The following is a 22,150-nucleotide window of genomic DNA, read 5'->3' on the forward strand; positions in this document are numbered from 1 at the left end:
CTGTTTGTCAGGCTGAAGGAACCAGTCTGCAAAGGCAAAGCCCCAGTGCCCCACGAGAAACAAGGCGACGAGGCTGTGCCATGTGGGGCAGTGACTCAGAGTGTGGTCAGGCTCCTCCAGGCACGAGGCAGCACCTCTGATCTGATTCTGAACTGGAAAAAAACACCTCCTCCACAGTTCACCATCCATCAGCACAGGGAGGGAGCACACCGGCACAGCGCGAGCACAGATCTCTGAAGTACAGACACTCAACACTGACCTGGCTTCAATTTTTATTATAAAAACTCACTAAAAATGCTAAAATGTGACAAACCATTGGAAATACTGTGACAAACACTTGGCCTTACGCAGTAAAAAACAAAACAAACCCAAACTGGCAAGAAGCTTTGAAATGCATGTTTTCTTCTTCCTCCTGGCACATCCAACTGTTGTCTTCTTCAAACGTTTGTCAAAAAAAACTCCCCAGCACCTTCACCTTGTACCTCAGGGCAAAAGGCTACTCTCGATGGACCAGCACAAATAAACCCAGTAAAAAGAGGACTGCATACTGTAAGAGAAGGAAGAGACGACACAAGTGCACACTAACATCTGAAGATGCAGTAACGGCAGCAGACGTACAGTGCAAATGGATCTGCCTGCAATGTACAAAGTTCTCAGGAAGTAACTTTAGCTGGGGTGGGAGAGAGAGGTAGAAAATGAAAAAGCTCCTACCTTAAATTTTGGATAATCGTTCATTAAGATAGTCACTATTCCGATATAGGGCACAAATCTACAAGAAGAAAGGTTTTGTTAAAACAAACAGTAGGGGATGGGTATGACACTGGTACTGCTACAAAGGAAGATCCAGGCCTGGGGCTCCTTCCTCCCCAGCAGTGAAGCTGTGGCAACAGGGCTGAGTGGCCACCAGCCTCTGCCTGCATGAGCTGTCCCCGAATGAGCTGTCTCCGGGAATCACAGACTGATGCCTCAGCACCAGAATCTCCACATGCAGCTCACAGCTTGACACCTTCCCTGGGTGGGAACTGACCCACCAGGAACTGAGCCAGGAACTGACCCACCTTTGTTTTTTAACTCTCCACAGTACCTTCTGAAATGCTTTTGGGCAGCTCACAAAAACCCAGCAGGGAGGGTTCAAGAGAAGGGGATTAATGGTTGGTGTTGGGGGAGGGCACTGTAAAAGGCCACATCTTTTTCAGCTTCACTTACCCTCTCGCTCGTCCTACGACATCCTTTTTCTCCAACCAGTGCTGTCCTCGTTTGTACAGCCCTCTGTCATCAACGGCGTTGTTGTCTCCCTTCGTCAAAAATTTGATGTCGCCATTGTGCCTGGCAAAGACAAGGCAGCCCTATAAGCCAGAGACAAAGAACTCCCTGGCTGCTGCTTTACAACAAGCAGAGAGAGACTAACACAAAGGTATTAGAAGCAACAGTGCCCCATGTGCTCCAGCAGGATGGCAGCAAAACTGTCAAATCCAATGGGAAGCAGATGGTTTGGAAAAACAAACTGTCAATGAAAGAAGGAATTGTGGCCCCAGTCAAGCCTTCCAGGGGAGTTCACAGATAGCCTGGCAGTAAGAGCCACTTGAGGCAAAGGTGCAGCTATCACTGTGTTGCTTTTGACCTCTATCACGTTGATGCTTCACTTGCTTCACATACAAATGTTTTGGGCTCTGTCTGACCACACACAATGAGGCTTTGAGGTTGAAGTGGTCAGTTCTGCTCAGCAGCAGTCAGAAACGGGCTGAAACTTAGAAACAATGTGGGACAGGACAGGAGAAACACCACCAAGAGACTGTGAGCTCATGACATGTCTACACCTTGAATGCTGTGCCGTTCTGACCCCTTGCATCCTTTTCCAAAATGGAGCTGGCAACGGTTCAGAAAAAAGTAATGAGGTTGAGAATCACTTCTGTACAAGAAACAACGGACTAGGACTCTTCAGCCTGGAAAAGACAGAGCTGATGGGAGATATGATGGCAGTCCAACACACACCACAGACAGCAACAATCACACAGCCTTTCACTGCCTCTCTGGGGCAAGATCGACAGGGCATCAAACTAAACTTGAAGGCAAGAGGTTAATGTCAGACAGATTCTGTACTATACAGAATCAACAACACTGCAAACTAACCCACATCTCTCTAGAAGGATATTTTGTATGCTAAAATATTTTATTGGTTCAAAAATCAACCAGATACTCCACATAAAAAAGAAAAGGGGGCTGTTAATAAAGAACGGTGACTTTGTGCTTGAAATTGTAGCTGGCAAAAAGGAGGAAAACTATCACTACATAAACTCCCTGGTCTTTAATTCGTGTTGAGATGAATCAGTCAGCTTGCCAGAAACAGTCCTGGAGCAGAGGAACCTATGCTTTGACCTGGAAACAGCTGCTCTGGCATGCTCCTGCTTCACACACCACGTCCCCACGTCCTTCCCCAGTTACTCTCCCTTAGCCAAGCTGGCTCTCGGGCAGGGGTCTGTGCCCCACCTTGAGGATCAGCTGGTCTCCCTCACAGCCCTACAGCTGCTGAGCAGGAGATGAGCTCTCATTGCTTGGCCCTGTTGGTGCAAATGCCACACAGGACAGCATGCAAAAGCCTTCAGAGCTCAGGCTGTTGTTGTCATGCCTGAGTACCAACATGTGCTACTTGACAGGAGAAACTTGGAAGGGAAAAAAAAAGGGTGAAAAAAGAACAGATCTCTCTTAAAAGTACATTTGGCTCATAGTGTACAATCAACAAACACTCTGGGAGCTTAGAGATACAGATTGGAAAAAGATGAAGATACTCAATGGTGAAGATAATGCAGTTTCAGCTCTGAAGACTGATAGCGTAGGAGCACACTGCCTTATTGAGCAGATCCAATGCTCCATCACCAACAGGCACAAGCAGCCTGCAGCACAAAACCTCTGCTGTCTGAAAGGTGGATGAAACCCGGCTTGGCTGTCCCACACAAAATCACTACGGAGATTTTGACTGCAGACCCTGTGTTTAGTGATAAAGAATGAACTCAATTTCACTCTGAGCAAAGAAGAAAAAGCTGGCAAGTAAAAAACATTTTCTCACTGAAAAAAATACTGATGTGAACTCGAGCCCAAGCTGCACTAAACCAGAGAGCAGGGTTTCTAGTTTCCTTCATTTTGACACTCCTCACAGCTTTCAGAGAGATTTTTTCATAGTTTTTAATATTCACAGAGCACACTCTTGAATTCCAAACTGGCACCAGAAAAACAGCCTTTGAACTGGGAAAGAAGCGACTGATACCAGAGTCCTCCCTCGGGCATCAGCTCCAGGTCATGGTATGGACTTCACCATTTTATGTTTCCTAACATAAAGATCAAGCTTGTGCTTGGTTGTTTTATTTAAAAGAAACCCAAAATACTGGAGAATAGCTTTACTTCACAAAATCTAGGATGGGTGGGCACTATGGTTCCGTTACATCCTAAAAAACCCAAAGCATCAGATACATTAATACCTGGTGCTGAGATTGAGCCAGGGAAAAAAGAGTGGGAATGGCTGGCAATGAGCTATCACACAGAACGCCCACTTCTGCTTCTCCTTCCAGCATAGTGGGGAGAGCAGACCCCAACCTTTCCAGCCTCTTCAACAATCAGCCCAAGAAGCAGCAGTCCCAGGGCCCAGTTGAGCCTCTGGCACAGAATCACACAATCTCTGAATGGCAGGGTTTAGAAGGGACCTCCAGAGATCATCTAGCCTAACCCCCTGTTAAAGCAGGTTCACCTCCATCAGGTCACACAGGAACATGTCCAGGTGGGTTTGGAAACCTCCAGAGAAGGAGACTCCACAACCTCTCTCGGCAGCCTGTGCCAGGGCTCCCTCAACTAAGAGCAAAGAAATTTCTCCTCATGTTCTATTGGAACTTCCTGTGTTGCAGCTTGTGCCCATTACCCCTTGTCCTGTCACTGGGCACCACAGGAAAATGGCTGGCCCCATCCTCTTGACACCTGCCTTTTAGGTATTGATAAGCATCGATAAGGTCAATGAACCATAGAATTATAGAACGTCAGGGGTTGGAAGGGACCTTTAGAGATCATCTAGTCCAACCCCCCTGCAGAAGCAGGTTCACCTAGATCAGGTCTCATAGGAACATGTCCAGGCGGGTCTTGAAGACCTCCAAGGAAGGAGACTCCACAACCGCTCTGGGCAGCCTGTGCCAGGGCTCCCTCACCTCAACAGTGAAATAGTTTTTTCTTATATTTAAATTGAACTTTTTGTGTTCCAGCTTCATCCCATTACCCCTTGTCCTCTTGCTAGATACAACAGAAAAAAGGGATGTCCCACCATTTAGCTGTTTGTAAATATTAACAGACTAAACAGCCCCAGTTCCCACAGCCTTTCCTCATATGAAAGGTGTTCTAATTCCCTGATCATCTTGGTGGCCCTGTGCTGGACTCTCTCCAGAAGTTCTCTGTCCTTGCCGGACTGGGCTTCCCGAGGGCCGGCCTTGGCAGTAAAGACTGAAGCAAAGAAGACATTCAGTAGTTTGGCCTCCTCTGCATTCTCGGTCATTAGGCACCCCCTGTGTTTAGCAGTGGGCCTACATTTCCCCTCGCCATCCTTCTGCTGCTGATGTACATGAAAAATGCCTTATTACTGTCCTTAACTTCCCTGGCTAAAATTAATTCTAGAAGGGCTCTGGCCTTCCTAGTTGCACCCCTGCATGCCCTGAGGTCCCCTCTCGTCTTCTCCAGGCTAAACAGTCCCAGATCGCTCAACATTTCCTGGTCAAAGAGACGCTCCAGTCTCCTAATCTGCATTTGACAGGGGAGGAGTAAAGCAACATTTCACTCGAAAGACCTCCCAAGACATCACAAAACCTGCACGTGCAACGTTAAATGTCAAATTTAGCAAGTACACTGACCTCATTTTTGAAGTTGTGCTATCAAAGAACATCCCTCAGAACACCGACTTTGTTGAAAATGCCTGAGCACAGAATAAATCTGAGCAGCAAAGAATCTGCTCTGTCCACTGGCAGAGACGCTGCTCTCTCCTAGCCAGGATCTCAGCTGTATTATTGATGTGCATGAAGCTGTCAACCCCAATGCTGGGCCAGAAAAGCAGTCCAGATATCCCAACAGCTGTGGCTGCTACCAACACTTGAAGGAAGGAGACCCTCTCCATCCCACTGACCTCACCTTAGCAGAGCAACTATCAGATGCCCCCTTTAGGTACGATTCAAGGGACTCGCTTCACTAGGAACAGCTCTCCGAGTGCTGGCATCGCTCCAGCTCACTTGCCTTGCAGCAGGCATCTACTGGCACAAACCACTGCTGAGGCCCTGTCCAACCGCTGTCCTCTCAGAGCTGGCCTGAAGAACTGGGGCTTCAGCTCAAGATTTAAGTTTTCACTCAGATGCCTGCTAGGTCTGGCTGGTATCCCCACAGACAAGCCTGGAGCCAGCTCGGTTCCTTTCAGAAACACAGGAGGGCGCTGGCTGCAGAGAAAACCTCGCTTAAAAACTAAGCCTTGTTCAGCCCTCAAACCACTGTCTGTGCTTGGTGCCTCTGGGCACACGACCTGCTTGGTGACAGAATCAGCAGCACACAGAGAGTGCGGAGCAGAGCTCCAGTACAGCCACACAAAATGTCCTACAAGGAAGAAATGAACCACCCTGCCTCTGCCTGAGAGCAGGAACCAGAGTCAAAACAACAAACTTCAAAACAATGCACACTCTACACAAAATATCCTTCTTCTATAAGTTCTGCCTCTCCAAACAAGAGTCTCTTCACAGACACAAACACAGCCATACTCAAAGGAGACAACACAGCAACATTACATAGCAGCTCAGAAAAGACAGCACAGGAAACAAAGTGCCATGAGGTGTCCAGGATACCCACAGACTCATGGTATCACAGCCTCCCCAGCTTGTGCATTCCATTGGGTGACCTTTCTGAAGCAAATCAAGGCAGGTTTTGCCTCTCCAAAACTTCCATGTTACTTCCTACACCACATTGATCTGACATCCCACTCATCCATTTACCCAAGGAGGTGAGGAAAAAAGCAACTCAGCTAAACATCTGCAGCACAAGGTCCCCCAAATTTTCAACATACTTCTCATGAACTTTCAGGACGCGATGGACTATAGGAATTTCCCTTCCTTCTATCCTAAAGACGACGATTTCTCCCACTCTGATTGGATCTTCGATTCGGTTTGTGAGGAACAGGAGATCTCCTCTGTGAAACGCAGGCTCCATGCTGCCGCTGAAAAAGAGAAGAGGAGCAACTGAACAACACTGAAACACTTAGAACCAGTCTTCAGAGTCCTTGGAGAAAAATCTCACGAGAACCTCAAAGAAGAGCTCCTAAGAAAACCAGTGACCAGGCAGGTGTCTCACCCGAGCACATCAGATTTTCAGTCGCCCCCACCCGCAGTCTGATCTGCCCCCAGCGAGCACTGCCAGGCGCTAGTGGCAAAACCCACCAAACGCGCAGTGCCGCCGGTGTCCCCAGCACTGGCGCAGCTGCTGACAAGCAGCTCCTGCTCCCTTGCCCAGCTCCTTGCTGGCAGCACTGCAGCAGGGGAGGCAGGTTTAACTTCATTTATTTTTCCTTTTTTTTTGCAGACAGCCAGATCATCCTGACGAACAAAGCACCGCAAACACACGGGCTCTCGTGTGCCCACCTGGAACAGATCCATGTGCCGAAAATTTGTTATTGTAATTCATTGCTTCGCTTAACAAGCTCATCCCAGGCACTGTTACTCAAGACATTTTTCTCCCGCCTTGTAAATGGCAACCGTTACAAAATACTTAACCTGCTTAATTCCAAATAAATAATGCAGTACAAAACAACACAATGAACTATAAGTACTGCATACACTCATGCTTTATCTTGAGGCAGCACAGAAGCTGCTGTTCAGAATTGAAGATGGCATCACAGAAGAAGTGACACAACCTGACAGCCCCTGTCTTACTCACTGGGAGCAAAAGGGTGAGACATCTCCCCTGCACTTCACAGACCCATCAGGAGTGAGCTCTGTTAAATGGCAGGTGGTGATTAACAACCCCATAGAACCACAAAGAAAGGCCACAGCATCCAGAGAACAGGCCCAGTGCAATATTCACACCAGTATCAAGAACTTCAGCCACAGGAATTTGTCCCAGGCAGTAGGAGAGTGGGAGTTAATGCTGCTGGAACTGACTGCATGGCACTTCTGAGGGGACAATGTGCAACACCTCAAACATACTCAGTCACTGCATGATAACCATACAACCTGCTCCAGTGGAAGGTGTCCCTGCCTGTGGCAGGGGGCTGGAACCAGATGAGCTTTAAAGGTCCTTTTCAACCCAAACCATTCTGTGATTCTGTGACCTAAAAGAGTACAGCTCAGGCTCCCCTTTTCCTGTCCATATTACGGCTCACTATAAGGTAAGGAATAAAACAACCAGCTGAAAAAAGAACAGTTAGTGAATACTTTTAAGGGTACAATGTAACACATAACAAAGCTCACCAGGCATTTCAGCAAGCTAGTTCCCATTTAAACAACCCAACAGCTCCTTTTCACTGTACATGTTTATTCCGTGGCATCTCAAAGATTTCAGCTTCCTTTTCACCAACCAAGACTCACCATATACTTCAACTGTTTATGTAGCAGCAAGGTGGATGGGCACAGCAGGAGGTACCAGTGCCCTGTGACACTCTGCCTTGGCACAAAAACCAGCTCTGCCACAAACTTCCCTTCTACGCAGGAGGATCCCCTGCAAGCACGAGCTGGTCGCCTCCTTGAAGCCTTCCTTTTCCCCACACCGATGAGTGTTTCTCCACGAGGCCCAGTATAATCCAGAAACGCCTGGGTGGTGTTCTCACCGCATATCTCAAGACCCCCTCTCTAAAGCACAGCAACGCCAAATGACGGAAGGGCGAGGGGCTGGTTCACACTGAGGCTGCCCGCCTTGCTCACCTGCCTCCTCCGCCCTCCCTCTTCCTCTGCCTCACGCAGCAGAACGACTGCTCCCGCCGGGGCTGGGGCCGAGGCAGGAGCCTCCCCCTGCCCCATCCTTGTTGAAGAGCCTCCTCCGGGCGAGCCCTTGGCTCCCCAGCCTCGGGGCGCCCCGGCCCTTCACTTCGAGGCGCGGTCGCCGGACGAGCCCCCATACACCCCCCTCCCTCCCCCGCGGCATTTACCTCAGCACCACCACGATGGGGCTCTCGCTGCCCGTCACCACCATCAGCCCTTTCCAGATCATGAGGGCGGAGGAGACGATCATGCCGAAGTTCAGCACCTGGTAGTACAGCTGCGAGGGGAGGAGGGGCGGTCAGGCGCCGGGCCCGGCCCGCGCAGCGCGACCCCCGGCCGCCGCCTGCCCTCCCCGCGCCCTCCCCGCCCCGGTCCCGCACCTGCCCCGCACCTGCCGCTTGTTCATGCGCCGAACATCGTCCAGAAAGTCCAGCGACAGCATCGCGGCCCGCCGGCGCGCGCCCCGCTCCCGCACTTCCGCTTCCGCCGCGCGGTGCCGTCACTGCCGCGCCCGCCCCGCGCCCGCCCCGGCGGCGGCGCCAAGAACGACGGCAGCCCGGCGGCCGTGCAGGCTTTTATTGGCAATACTCTGCAGTAAACATCATAGCAAGGCACGAGCGCCGCTGCGGGTTAAATAGATCCGTGATGGCTCGGGAGCGCCCCCTGCTACCCTGACCGCGACCGGGGCAGGCGCCCCGAGGCTAACGCACACCGTATCAAAAGTACAAAGAGTCCAACGCTTTGTATCAAAACGTGTCGAGACAAGAGGGCGGGCGGTCCGAGTGCGGTACTATAAATAGTTCTTAAATTATTTAAACATCGTCATAGTAAACAATAATGAGCAGGGGTCTGGCTCGACGTAATAAAAAAAATAACGGCATAGAGATAATTATATTACACGAGGCGTGTGCCATTACACCAGGGGAACGAGCGAGGAAACAGTCAATGTGACTACGTGGAAAGAAGTGTCTCCCAAGGGGCAGGTACGGCTGCGCCGTGGCGGGGCAGAGCTGCCAAGGGCCACCCGCCCTCCCCGGGTGTGGATGCCGGCTGCCGATGACCTCCCAGGCTGCGCACCCCTCTGCTGCCTCTGCCGGGGCCGTTCCTCCCTCCTGGGCATGCTGCCAGCTCTGTGCGAGCTCCCAGCCGGGACGGGCCGCTGAGCACCGGGCCCAGCTGCTCCCACCCTGCGTTGCCTCCGGTGGCGCCACTGCAGCGAGGCCCCTCCATAACACAACACGTGGCCCTGAGCCGTGCACACCGGAGAGGATGGGGGCTACGAAATTCTCTTCTAGGATGACTCAGGTTCAAGACAATTCATTAAGTTGCCTTTTGGGAAATAAGGTTGTTATTCGGGCAATTAAAGAAAAATCAGTACAACTTACAGCTTGAACCCGTCCCGTCTAATGCAGGAGGTCCCAGATCGGCCAGCACGGTCCTGACACGCGTGTTTTGCTGAGACAGTGTTATGAGTTAAAGTGTGTAAAACAAAGGTAGGATGGGAAGAGAAAAAAGAAGCCATAAATAGAAGTAGAAAGAAAGCGAGATAGGGAAGGGAAGGCAAGGCTGGGGCTCCGGGCAGAGGCTGAGGCAGCGCACACTCAAAGGAAAGAGAGCTCATCTTAAGGAAACTGCAGCTGCAGAAAGTGCTCCTTGATCCTCAAGAGTTGGACAAGCTCCTGTGAGGATTCTTGCCCTGCTTTCCCTTTTTACCTCTCTGGTCTGGCAGAGAGTTAGTGCTTAGGATGCAATGGCAGGGTTAGGTTTTTTTCTTTTCAAAATTTCCCTTACAAATAGAAGTTAATGGAAAGCAACGTCCATCCCAAGAAATCAACAGAGCATTTCAAAGATTTGCCCCATCCCCACCCTGTACTTTGAGTAAAAACCCCCCAACAAACAACCCCCGGCCAACCAAAATGGGTTTCTTGTTTCTAAGTCTTGAGAGACTTTGAGTGAATGTTCTGTGAGGTGCTGTGAGGACCCTCTGCACCACACGTCTGACTGTGTTCGCAAAGAGACGAGTCCCTTTTGCACTCTTTGCATTTCAGGTTTTCCTCTTCCGCCGTAGTGTTCATCTCGCCATTATACCCCTTGTGTCCGTTCTCACTCATGTCTCTTTGTATCTTCTGCCTTTTGTCTTCCTCCTCCTCCTCCTCCTCTTCCTCCTCATCTTTTACTTTGTGAACAATGAAGAGGTGTCTGTTCAGAGAGATGTGAGAGGTGTAGCACAGGCCGCAGAACAAGCACTGGTAGGTGGAGCTGTCTGTCTTGTGCCGAGGTATGTGTTCCTGGAACTCAGCGCTGACGTCTGTCGCAAACCCGCACTTGGCGCACTTCCAGGGCGCTTTCAGTTTTTTGGCTGGCGGCGCGTCTGAACCCTCAGCGGTCTCTGCCTGACCCAGCTCATCCGTTGCCATCCTTTTTGGAGATTTTGCCTTTAAAAGAAATATTTTTAAAGTTACTTTATTGTTCTAGCCCACATAACAGTAAGTGCTAAATTCCACACGCCTGCCTGAAGACACCTGAAGGTGACTACGCATCAGTGCTTTGATACAAACTTAAGGAAGCAACGCCTAGGGGCTCCTGTTGCCTCGCCTTTCCTACCAGCACCCAAACACCTCACCCCCACATGCAGGATCCCAACTGCTGTCCTGCAAAGTGAGATGGGAGGCCTGGGAAGGGTCAGCTGGCCAGAAACAAGATGGGGAAAGAGGATGTGAACTGAACGTGGGAAGGAAAAGCCCCTGGAGCAGGGACAGCTGAGGGACACAGGGATGGTCATTAGCCCAGATAACGCTTCCCAGATTTAACTCTGAACATTTTCCCCTCCACTCAGGCTTTTTCTTCGTGGCACCTCTCATTAACTCATCTCCTCAATAATCCCACAGCGTGCTTCTCCTCCAATGAGGGTAGCTCACTTGCACGCGTCCTTTCATGTGATTATACCATCTCCTATCCAGCAGCACCAAGCAATCTTTGAACAGGACACAGCTTATAGGCTTGTATCTGCTGGCTGAGCTAGGGCCACAGCCAGCCACTGTTTGCTCCTGTTTAGCTGGGTGCCCTGGTACTTCGGCCCAACGTGGGGGAAGCAGCCACCAGCTCATGGAAGTGAATTCCCAAGTCACCCCAGGGCTTTCTCGAGGCATAAATACTGAGGGGAGTTGCTCTTGGTTGCGATCCCTCAGTGCCAGGGTTGGGAAGAACAATATATTGCAGCAATATGGAAAACGTACCTCTACTGTTAAAGTACATGGAGCAAAGAAACCCAACCAGCCAACCCTCCACTCCAAACCAACCCGAAATAAAATTAGTTGGAACAGTCACATTTACTGAAAAAAAATACACAGCCCTACTTAGGAGGAATGTGGTTCTCACAGGTAATCTACTAAGTACTTTAAAACAGAAAAGAATTCCTTTGTAACGAGCGGGGAAAAAAAACAAGGGAGAAAGAGGAAAAATGTACCAGGCTCATAAGCAGAGTGGCAGGGGGAAAAAGGGGTAACAACAAACCTAAATTACACCTGGTTACAAAATCAACTGAAAAAAGCATAGTAAAACACAGGGCCACACATTCAAGAATATCTTGAAAACTGCAAGATATGCTGCTCTGGCGCTGCTGCAGCTTGGCTGCCCCTTTCAGTTCTGATCCTGACACAGCCAGAGAGAAGTCAACTGGATGGAGCAGAGAGGAGGGGAAGGAAATCTGCCGTACAGATGAGGAGGCTGGACTGCCGCAAGGCTGCGGCGTGACAGGACACCCCAAGGGAACAGCAACTCGCCAGGTACATTTATTTTTCAATGAAAATATATCAGTTACTTCTGCTGTGTCTCTCTCTGGAGCTTTTGCTTTGGCCATCTGGGATAAGTCTGGGTTTTTGATGCCATGCATGAGGCTGATGTGATTCTCCAGCATGAACGGCTGAGGAAATGTCTGATTTTCATCTGTGCAGTACCTTGGAACGACAAAAAGGAAGAAAAGACATTAGAGAAAAAGCCCAGTGGTTCGCTTCCATCCAAACAGCTCTTTGTTATGTACCAGACCAACAGGTGGCATTGGAGACAGATGCTGGGGAGTAATGTGCCATTAGATTAACAAAATATCAGCAAATCATCATTTTCATAACAAAACATGACCTCTGAGAGAAACCTAGAACAGTTTACAATTCACCACAGTAAGCCGGAATGAGAATGAAAGTGTGGCATGTCTTCCTTACAGTACAAAATAAATACAGGGACTAGGGGATGTCAGGCTCACAGTGACACATGCTGCACAAGTAGAAGATAATCAAGATGGAAAATGCATGGGAGAAAAACATCTCTCAGCTGAGAGACCTTGGCACAGTGGGAGCTCCTAGCCTGCCTAACAGCAAGGAGGGCTGCAGCAGGACTCCACTCCAGCATTCCCAGACACCAGGGCAGCATCACATCTGCAAGACTGAAAACTCTTAACAGAGCTGCTGAACTTCCACCTCTAACAGCAATAACCTAGGTGGAAGCACTCATGGACATGTCCTGCAAATGTTAAAAACTGGCAAGACTCAAGAGCTGCCAGAGAGTGGGACTGACAGTTCAAAAGAAGATATCAAAAAGAGAATATGCCATTTTTAACCTTCACCCCCTGATGACTGAGGTCTACAGGAACTAAGTGCCAAGTCTTCCAGACCTGTAAGCCACCCTCTGCAGCACTGTGAAGTGCACAGAGATCTCCGTTACCAACTGGGAAGCCCAAGATGGACTTTTTACTCTTCTGCTGCCGGCCAGTGTGACGTGGGGAAGGTCCAGCAGCTGCACATTGACCCAAGCAACCAGCCAAGTCACACCAAGCCTTCTCTGAAATGCACAAACTGCAGCTGAAACGCAGGCTGCAAGGGATGGAAAAGCAACAGGGAGGAGATGAAACATCTCTGGGCAACAAAAGCATCTTCTGAAAGTAGGGAAGAAGATTCCTACCAATCTTCCAGTAATGAGACAGAAGTTAAACAACAATCAGTAACAGTACTAATGTGAAAATGCAGACATGCTCATGGAATACTTCTGCTTTTTAAGAGGAACCACTTATATGATAAATCAATATTTAATAATGATGGAATTTTCCTCCTTCAAGCGGTATTTATAAAAAATAAACACGCTGAAAATCAAGTGTTCCAGACAGTTTGTACTTAAGACTTGGAAAATAAGAGCAAGTTCTCATAACAATAACCAAGTGAAATATGAAAGAAAATACACAAAACATGAGAATATTTTCCAATTTGTCCTAATTTAGAATTCTTTTCATGTAAGCAGGGAATGATGGTTTCCTAACCTGAATTATTCCAGTGACAAGCTTGGCAAGAGGGTGTTTCAAGCAGCTCCTCCATCACTGGTTTCCCCTGACAAATTTAACAGAAGTCCAAGACCTAAGCAGGGCACAGGAAGAAGGGGAAATCAGCCTGAAATGTTAGAAGCCAGAGGGAGAAGCATGCTGGAGTCACACAAATACTCCACTGTCAGATTGATGACAAGTTTTACTCATGCTCCCCATAGAAATCCAGAAGAGAGTAACACAAAGTTAATGGGTCAGAACCCCTGCAGGGAGTAACAGGTGAGACTGATAGAAACTGCCTGGTGGGAAGAAGGGAAACAGAGACCAGCAATGTAGAGAAAAGACAAGTAGCAGCAGAGATGTGATGCCTCACAGACTGCAGAAAGGAGCTGAGGAGGAACTCAAAGACTTGTGAACTGCAGTCTGGGAGGAGATTTTTAGAACAGCACTCTGGAAAAACTAAGAGGGATGGGAGGGGAGACTGAAAAGAAGGCCTCAAATTCAAACAATGAGCATCTCTTGGAGGTGCTCAGACAAGTATTTCAAGGAAGAGGTTTCATTTCAAAAGTGCCATGATTTCGGTAAGTCTCCCACTACAATGATTAAAGAGAGCACAACTGCTGTCCAATTGAGACTTCATCAACAGATTTTTAGAAGGAGCAACTACAAACTTGAGAATTAAGCACAACCACACTTCTGCTTCTGTCTGCCTTCTCTGCTGTAAACATGGTATCATCATGGACCCTTGGGTGAAGCTGTGAATCCACAGCTGTGTGTCCTTCTGAGAAGTAACACAAAACCTAGGCTGCAGGGCTAAAGCATGCAGGAAGCTGGCACGTCCCAGCTTGTTAGGTATTCCTGTGCAAATACTTCTTCCCAGCTACGCCTTCTGTTCATTCTCATTCTGACACACTCCAACTTTGAAAACATCTGATCCCGAGAGAACAGATTTATACAACTCAGGTGAATGTAATCCTAAAGACCACCACCCACAAACTTAAAGCAGAATGAAACATACTGGAAGCCAACATTTCACCTTCTCCAGAGGTTCCAAGTCAGAGCACAGTTACACAGTTACAGGAAATAGAAAGTTAGGAAGTTCTGGCTGAAAAATGCACCGGGAAAGTATTCCTATCAATCCCTAGTGGTGATACCAATACTTGATACATTTACTAAAAGCTATTGTGGCTCACTAGGAAGTCCAAAGGAAAAAAATCACAAGAGATGTACTCTTTAAGACAGGCTTTTAGTAACTTTAGTGCAGTAAAATGAGAGCACACTCTTCAGAATCACTTGCATCAAACCAAAATTTTAGCTCAATAAAAATTTCTCCAGCTTACATGACCGTAAACTTCCTGTCCAACACAAACATGCTTTAGTTCTGTTTCAGGATGTCTCAGAATGAGACAGGGAGCAGGTCTGTGTGGCTGCTCACCTATGGCTTATTCTGCAACAGCAGATGAGAACGCAGCAGGGGCAGAGGCAGTTTTGTAAGCACTGGGCTTTGTCCTGAACTGAGACTGCATTCGCAGTTAAAATATAGTCACCAGCAATGATTTTCATTCACTGCTGCTTCACATAACTAGCTCCTCTGAAGTCTTCAAATCCATTTTCCAGCTCTGAGGTGTGTCTTCCCAAGAAAATCCAGCAGGCCTAATTCTCCACTGCCCTGCAGCTTGTGCAGTTCTGCCCATGTGAAATGGTTGCAAGACCAGTGTCCTGGATTATTAGGATTTGACACATCTTTAGTACCATTTTTTCATGGGGAAGGCACAAGAGTGGTGAAAGGCTGGACCAATATTTTACTGGCTGTTCCACAAGAGGAAGCAATACAATTTTGTACCAGCAGATCTCAAATCAAACCTAAGTTTCCAAAGGGCATTATGTAGTCAAAAGCAAGGATTTATTTTAGCCATCAAGTCTCTCAAGTTTAGCATATTCTTCCCTCACTCTTCTTCAGTAACTTACAGCCTGGAGTAGATAGGAGCAGACACCATTTATTACAAAGGGCTTCCAAACTTGAAGGTTTAGCCTGTTGCTGAAAACCAATATGAGAAGTGGCGTTGGGTACGTACCAGCAGGTATAAACTTTCTTTGCTGTGTCGTGATTATTGCGGATGTGTCTGCGCAGGCTGTTGGAGGCATTGAACGAGCGTTCACACTGTCGACATGGATATCTCTTCATAGACTGTCAGAAGAACAGAAATAGCTTTTAATAACAGAGAGATGGAAGGTATTGACTGGGTTCTAACATTCCTATGCTCTTCATCTGGACCTTACTTCTCAGGTGCCAAACATTCCAATTCCACTGATAAAGATCACTAAGATTTTGGGGCCCATGTATAGTCAGCCCAGCAGTTGCCCAATACCAGTACTGGTCTTATAAAAACCAAGACTAGTTGAAGTGTAGGCCAGATTTTTTTTTTACTAGGAATTGCATTAGCTGCTGCTTCTGTGGGGTCATTTCACTACAGGACCCTCTGCAGAATTAATTCAGTGGAAGGTCCTTTCTGCACCTGAGGAAGGTGGGACCCCAGTTTGAAGCAAAAGTCCACTTACCCTTCTCTCTCCTCATAATTCAGCATGAGAGTGCAAGATGTTAAAGAGCGTCAGGCAGTCCCGCTCGTTCCCCATGTACAATATCCATGTACACAACTCTGCCCCATAACTAACTTTGCCTACAGTCCTCCATGTAACCTTCATGCATTTCACTTAAAATCTTCTTAGACTGTTTTAATGAATACATTTATGAACTTATTCATTATGAACTTGGAGGTCGGAGGCCTCCATGGATGAGCAAGGATCTGCTGGGACAGGCAGAAAGCAGCCATCTATGAGAGGTGGAAACAGGGGGTGGCTTCTTGGGAAGGGTATAGGAACATTGCCAGGGCATGCAGGGGTGCAACTAGGAAGGCCAGAGCCCTTCTAGAATTAATTTTAGCCAGGGAAGTTAAGGACAGTAATAAGGCATTTTTCAAGTACATCAGCAGCAGAAGGATGGCGAGGGGTAATGTGGGCCCACTGCTAAATGCTGAGGGTGCCCTGGTGTCTGAGGATGCAGAGAAGGCCAAAGTACTGAATGCCTTCTTTGCTTCAGCCTTTACGGCCAAGGCTGATGCTCGGGAAGCCCAGTGCGGCAAGGATAACAGGATGGCCAGGACAGCAGAGGACTTGCCCTGGGTGGAAGAGGAAGAAGTTAAAGACTTGTTGAGCAAGCTTAAGGCTCATAAGTCAATGGGTCCTGATGGGATGCATCCTAGAGTGCTGAGGGAGCTGGCTGATGTGATTGCTAAGCCTCTCTCCATCATTTTTGAACAATCATGGAGGACAGGTGAGGTGCCTGAGGACTGGAGAAAGGCCAATGTCACGCCAGTCTGCAAAGAGAGTAGGAAGGACGATCCAGGAAACTACAGGCCAGTCAGCCTCACCTCCATCCCTGGAAAGGTGATGGAACAACTCATCCTGAATGTTATCACTGAACATATGAAGGATAAGATGGTTATCAGGGAGAGTCAACATGGCTTCACCAAGGGGAAATCCTGTTTGACCAACCTGACAGCCTTCTATGAGTGCATAACGAGCTGGCTAGATGAGGGGAGAGCAGCGGATGTCATCGACCTTGACTTCAGGAAGGTTTTTGACACTGTCTCCCATAACATCCTCACCAGAAAGCTCAGGCAGTGTGGTTTGGATGAATGGACAGTGAGGTGGATCCAGAGCTGGCTGAATGACAGAGCCCAGAGGGTGGTGATCAATGGCACAGAGTCGAGTTGGAGGCCTGTGGCCAGTGGAGTTCCACAGGGATCGGTTCTGGGGCCAGTCTTGTTCAACATCTTCACCAACAACCTGGATGAGGTGACAGAGTGTACCCTCAGCAAGTTCCCTGATGACACCAAACTGGGAGGACTGGCTGATTCCCCAGAGGCTGTGCTGCCATTCAGCGGGATCTCGACCGGCTTGAGAGTTGGGCAGAGAGGAACCTCATGAGGTTCAACAAGGACAAGTGCAGAGTCCTGCATCTGGGAAGGAACAACCCCACACACCAGTACTGGCTGGGGTTGACCTGCTGGAGAGCAGCTCTGCAGAGAGAGTCCTGGGAGTCCTGATTGATAATAAGCTAAGCATGAGCCAGCAATGTGCCCTCGTGGCCAAGAAGGCCAATGGCATTCTGGGACGCATCAAGAAGAGTGTGGCCAGCAGGTCAAGGGAGGTTCTTCTGCCCCTCTACTCTGCCCTGGTGAGGCCTCATCTGGAGTCCTGTGTCCAGTTCTGGGCTCCTCAGCTCAAGAGGGACAGAGAACTGCTGGAGAGAGTCCAGTGCAGGGCCACCAAGGTGATCAGGGGACTGGAACATCTTTCATCCGAGGAAAGGCTGCAGGAACTGGGGCTGTTTAGTCTGGAGGAGACTGAGGCAGGATCTTATTAACATTTACAAATATCTAAAGGGTGGGTGTCAGGAGGTTGGATCATCCCTTTTTTCTATAGTAGCTAGCAACAGGACAAGGGGAAATGGGATGAAGCTGGAACACAAAAAGTTCAATTTAAATCTAAGAAAAAACTATTTCACTGTTCAGGTGAGGGAGCCCTGGCACAGGCTGCCCAGAGGGGTTGTGGAGTCTCCTTCCTTGGAGGTCTTCAAGACCCGCCTGGACATGTTCCTATGCAACCTGATCTAGGTGACCCTGCTTCTGCAGGGGGATTGGACTAGATGATCTCTAAAGGTCCCTTCCAACCCCTACCATTTTATCATTCTATGAACTTAAATATTTGGCAATTTTCCTACTTCTGTAGAATTCAAATGGGAAAGTCCATCATGCTCACCCTGCCCCCATCTTCTTCTCTTGACACTTATCAAGTGGGACAATCCAGCACTCCTCAAGTCAAGCTGGAAGCAATCAAAGACCATCACCCAAATTTCCACAGATTCTGGTCGTGGGACTCAAGAAAGGTGACTTAGTGTGTCAAATAAGAAGTCCTGATGCTAGGAAATCTGACTGCACACAACATCTTGGCCTACCTTCTGCCAGTGAGCAAGGATTAGCTTGACAGAAGTAGGTCAAGGCAACACAAGGTCTGAGCTGGATGAAACCAACAAAATTGAGATTTACAGTTCTTACAATGATAGCTCTGCACACTGCCTGAGTCTGTTACTTTTCCCCGGTTAGATGTAGTGGTATCTACCAAACAATATATCATGTAGAGAAACTGTATGTACTTGCGTAACTTTGAATGAGGACTCTTTAGATCAGACTGTTGAACCAGCAGCAGACTGAGAAGGTACAACTTTCTATGCACTTACCCAGGTGAGCTGATGAGGAAGCCTGACATTAGATGCAGTGCAAGAAGGAACAGTAAAGAGGATGAGGTACACAGGCTGTGGAATATGATCAAGGACAGAAGGTGTGCTTATAACAGGCTACAGCATGTTTTTTGTTCTGGACCTGAGCTTACTCAGTGGGCTGGCAAACAGATTCTCATTTTCTTCGGTTTCTTTTTGTGCCAAATATTACTGATTATCAGACTCTTGCTAAAATAACCTTGTTACCTAGCTGAAGTGTTTTATCTGAGTCCTTACCCTTCCATGATTTCTCTTCATGTGGGACACGTAGGTTTCCCGATCGGGGATCCACTGTGAACATTCCTTGCAAATCCAACCAGTTCTTCTCAGTCTGGTCTTGGATTCAGGATTGTGTCCTTCCACTCTCATGTCCTTCCTTGGCAGAGGGGCACGGGAAGTCCCATTGGCTACTGACAGCTCCTTTGATGGGGGATGAACCTGGTTCTTTGATGCCTTCTCAGATTTCTGTCGAAAGTTTGACAGCTCCTCAGGATTTTGGGGGACTCCATGAACACCCTGGATAACAGTAACAATGGAATCACATGTAACATTTATATGTAATTGATATTATACACCTTTATTTATTTCTAAATGACACTTATTGTTAAAATAAATAATTTAGGGTCCCCACTCCCCAAAACAGTATGTTGATGCCTTGCTCCCACATATATTCCCATGTCCCCTTGAAGCTGGCTTTGGTGCCTTCCTCAGAAAGAGATTTTCCCAAGAAACACAAAACTTGGATTTATGTTTCCTGTGTTGACAAGAGCAGCTTCTTGGTGCTGCCTGTTCAGCATTTTGGATGAGTTCTGAGAACTGTGGTTAAACACGGAAGATGTAATGAAAGATAAATGTTAATTGTCATTATTTAAAGAGTCTAAGTTCTAAAAACACAGCTTTGGTAAGCTCTGAATGAAACGTTTGCTGTTATCCTGGGGGCTCTAAAGCTGCTTCATCTTTGCTCAAGGGACGGGAAGAGACAAGCTCTCAGTTTCTCCGGCCCTTCAGTCCATGCTGTCTATTGCTATTTACATTTTCATAGTTCAAAACTCTTTTCCTGACAAATAAAAGCAAGCATAAAGCCAGAAACCAGCCTTAAAAAGAGTAAGACTCCAGGCTCTTTGATTATTCAACAGGCCAAAGTCCAAAGTCCCTCAAAAAGTTATTTTAATAAAGAAAATTGAGCATAAGGATAATAATCCAGGAGCGAAATGCTGTGGGAAATCAAAAGCAAGCAAAACAGCAACATACCAATGAAACCTCAAGAAACTCCCCTAGGAACAACAACAGTTCCTCCACACAAAAGGATAATTTAGAGGTTTAATTGTGGACAGTAATTAATAACGGGTAAAGTTTCAACACAAGAAGGCCCCAGGCCTTTGGAAATCTTTCTGTGGGTTAAGACTCCAAAGAGACTTCAAAAGGCCAGGTCTCGTCTGACAAGGCGTGTGCTCTGCAGCTGACCCCACGGGTGTGTGCAGCAGTTCCTTTTGCACTGGATACACTGCACTGCCAACCAGGGAGGGCAACACCAGCAACTCCACCTCTCCCACCTGCAAATCTCAAGAGTGTTTTCTAAGCAAAGAGTACATTAGTCACCATTACTCTGTTTCTCCTGCTGTTACACCACTGGGGGGAAAAAAAAGGGAGCACAGAAAAATGAACTGACTTCCCTGCAGAATCAGTAAAAGGAACCAGACCTTCTGTAACAGACAGACCTTATGCCTGTGATAACAAAAGCCATGAAAGATGAGAAGGCACAGGGTTTCTTTATTTTGCATGTAAGCACATATTGAACAGCACCTCTTATACACACTATGTTGCATTAAGGAGCAGCATCTGATAGAAGAGGAGATGAGTGAGTGCAATTACTACCCTGCCACAGCCAAAAAGCCTTCTTTAATTACCACCTCAAAGGCCTGGCGATGGCCAAACGCAGCCTCACAGTTGAATGACAGAAGTTTAGTAACAGAGATGTCAGGGTGCTGGTGCACAAACTGCTGCCAGAAGGTCCCTGGGGGTGGGGCTTGAGCCCCTACAAGTGGTGCACCTTATTTCAAGTTTGTCTTTTAGCATTGAGGGTGAATGCCTCTTTGAAGGCCCCAGACTTAATCTGAAATCTTTTTTCCTAGCTATAATACAGGAAGATTAGCAATCATCAACTACACAGGAGTGCTTCAAATTTTAATTCACTACTGCATGCAAAGCATTTCCAGATTTGCAAGTTAAAGGCACGAGAGAGAAAGAGCAAAGAAGTAGTTTTGAATGGTTTTTGCTTTTTTAGGAGTGAGCTAATGAATTTTCTTGCTTTTTAAGTGTTAAGCATAAACAAAATAAAGTCACCGATTAAAAAAGAAAAGTTCTTTTCCTAAGCAAAGCGATATAAGACTTTGCAGCTCTTTCTTCACAATGTCATCAAGAAATCTTCCGAGAGGATTTCCATGGCAGTGTTGAGACACTGCACATAGAAACAGACTCAAAAATTTGCAGCACTCACCCATTTATGGGCTCATTAGAGGTTCAAGTCCTCAGACACATCCCACTAGAATCCACCATGAAATGCACAACTGTCTCTTCCTGTAACGGCGACTGGAGACAGTGAGATCACCTCAGTGCTCACTGCAACCTCACGCACTCCTGCTAAGGTACAGCAGGGTCAGAGCACTCCCCACATGACCATTTTCACCACATTATGGGGTTGTGCACAGCTATCCCTTTCAGACCATCTTCTGGAACAGCCCAAGTGGTCCCAGCACAGAAGCACACAAGACAGAACCCCACCTCCCAAATCACAGAATCACACAGAATCTCAGAATAGTGAGGGTTGGAAGGGACATCCAGAGATCATCCAGTTAAACCCCCTCCTAAAGCAGGTTCACTTCCATCAGATCACACAGGAACGTGTCCAAGTGGGTTTGGAATCCTCCAGAGAAGGAGACTCCACAGCCTCTCTGGGCAGCCTGTGCTAGGGCTCCCTCAACTAACAGCAAAGAAGTTGTTCGTGTGGAACTTCCTGCATTCCAGCTTGTGCCTGTTACCCCTTGTCCTGTCACTGGGCACCCCAGAAAAGAGACTGGCCCCATCCTCTCGACACCCACTCTGTAGGTATTTATAAGTGTTGGTAATGTCCCCATTTAGCCTTCTCTTCTCCAGGCTAAACAGCCCCAGATCCCGCAGCCTTTGCTTGTGAGAGAGATGCTCCAGTTCCCTGATAGTCTTGGTAGCCTTGCACTGGACACTCTCCAACTCTTGAGCTGGTGAGGCCTCACAAGGGCAGAGTAGAGGGGGAAGAGAGCCTCTGTCGACCTGCTGGACACACTCTCTTCTTGATGCTCCCTAGGATGCCATTGGCCTTCTTGGCCATGAGGGCACATTGATGGCTCATGTTTAGTTTTCTGCCCACCAGGACTCTCAGGTCCCTCTCCAGAGAGCAGGTCATACCCAGCCTGTCCTGGTGCACAGAGCTGTTCCTGCCCAGGCGCAGAAGGCTGGTTCCTTCAGGGCAATCACATCACACCCCTCTTGCAGTCA

At 47.9% G+C, this 22,150-nt stretch overlaps 2 protein-coding genes across 8 annotated transcripts in view; both read right to left on the bottom strand.

The window, feature by feature from the left end:
• Positions 1–255: 255 nt before the first annotated feature.
• Positions 256–8,516, bottom strand: SEC11A (SEC11 homolog A, signal peptidase complex subunit). 2 transcript variants are annotated; one of them, XM_062000485.1, is made up of 6 exons: positions 8,357–8,516; positions 8,144–8,253; positions 6,071–6,220; positions 1,207–1,326; positions 712–769; positions 256–547 (listed from the first exon to the last, which is right to left on the bottom strand). In XM_062000485.1, the coding sequence occupies exons 2-6, from the start codon at positions 8,224–8,226 to the stop codon at positions 497–499; spliced, it is 462 nt and encodes a 153-aa protein (XP_061856469.1). In that variant the 5' UTR covers positions 8,227–8,253; positions 8,357–8,516; the 3' UTR covers positions 256–496. The 2 variants fall into 2 exon arrangements, with proteins under 2 accessions (XP_061856469.1, XP_061856468.1); XM_062000484.1 differs by having other exon boundaries at positions 8,368–8,498.
• A 785-nt stretch (positions 8,517–9,301) lies between these two features.
• The window catches only part of ZNF592 (zinc finger protein 592), a 42,654-nt gene continuing 29,805 nt past the window's right edge, over positions 9,302–22,150 (bottom strand). For 4 of the 6 annotated variants that reach the window (XM_062000479.1, XM_062000478.1, XM_062000480.1 and 1 more), the window contains 4 exons: positions 18,857–19,135; positions 15,357–15,469; positions 11,692–11,932; positions 9,302–10,411 (listed from right to left, as the gene is read on the bottom strand). In XM_062000479.1, coding sequence (XP_061856463.1) covers positions 9,908–10,411; positions 11,692–11,932; positions 15,357–15,469; positions 18,857–19,135 — 1,137 coding nt within the window. In that variant the 3' untranslated portion in view covers positions 9,302–9,907. Of the gene's footprint in view, positions 10,412–11,549; positions 11,933–15,356; positions 15,470–18,856; positions 19,136–22,150 lie in introns of all 6 variants that reach the window. The other 2 variants (XM_062000482.1, XM_062000483.1) reach the window with 2 other exon arrangements.

Source organism: Colius striatus, chromosome 7 (assembly GCF_028858725.1).
Source record: "Colius striatus isolate bColStr4 chromosome 7, bColStr4.1.hap1, whole genome shotgun sequence".
Taxonomy (NCBI): domain Eukaryota; kingdom Metazoa; phylum Chordata; class Aves; order Coliiformes; family Coliidae; genus Colius; species Colius striatus.

What these genes read in the sequence shown, in the direction of transcription:
- SEC11A (XM_062000484.1), bottom strand. Translation starts at nt 8,418, where the DNA reads ATGCTGTCGCTGGACTTTCTGGACGATGTTCGGCGCATGAACAAGCGG. An exon ending in GTCCTGAAAGTTCATGAGAA is followed by an intron (nt 1,327 to 6,070) that starts GTATGTTGAAAA and finishes TGTCTTTGCCAG; the next exon opens with GCACAATGGCGACATCAAAT. An exon ending in ACGATTATCCAAAATTTAAG is followed by an intron (nt 548 to 711) that starts GTAGGAGCTTTT and finishes CTTCTCTTACAG; the next exon opens with TATGCAGTCCTCTTTTTACT.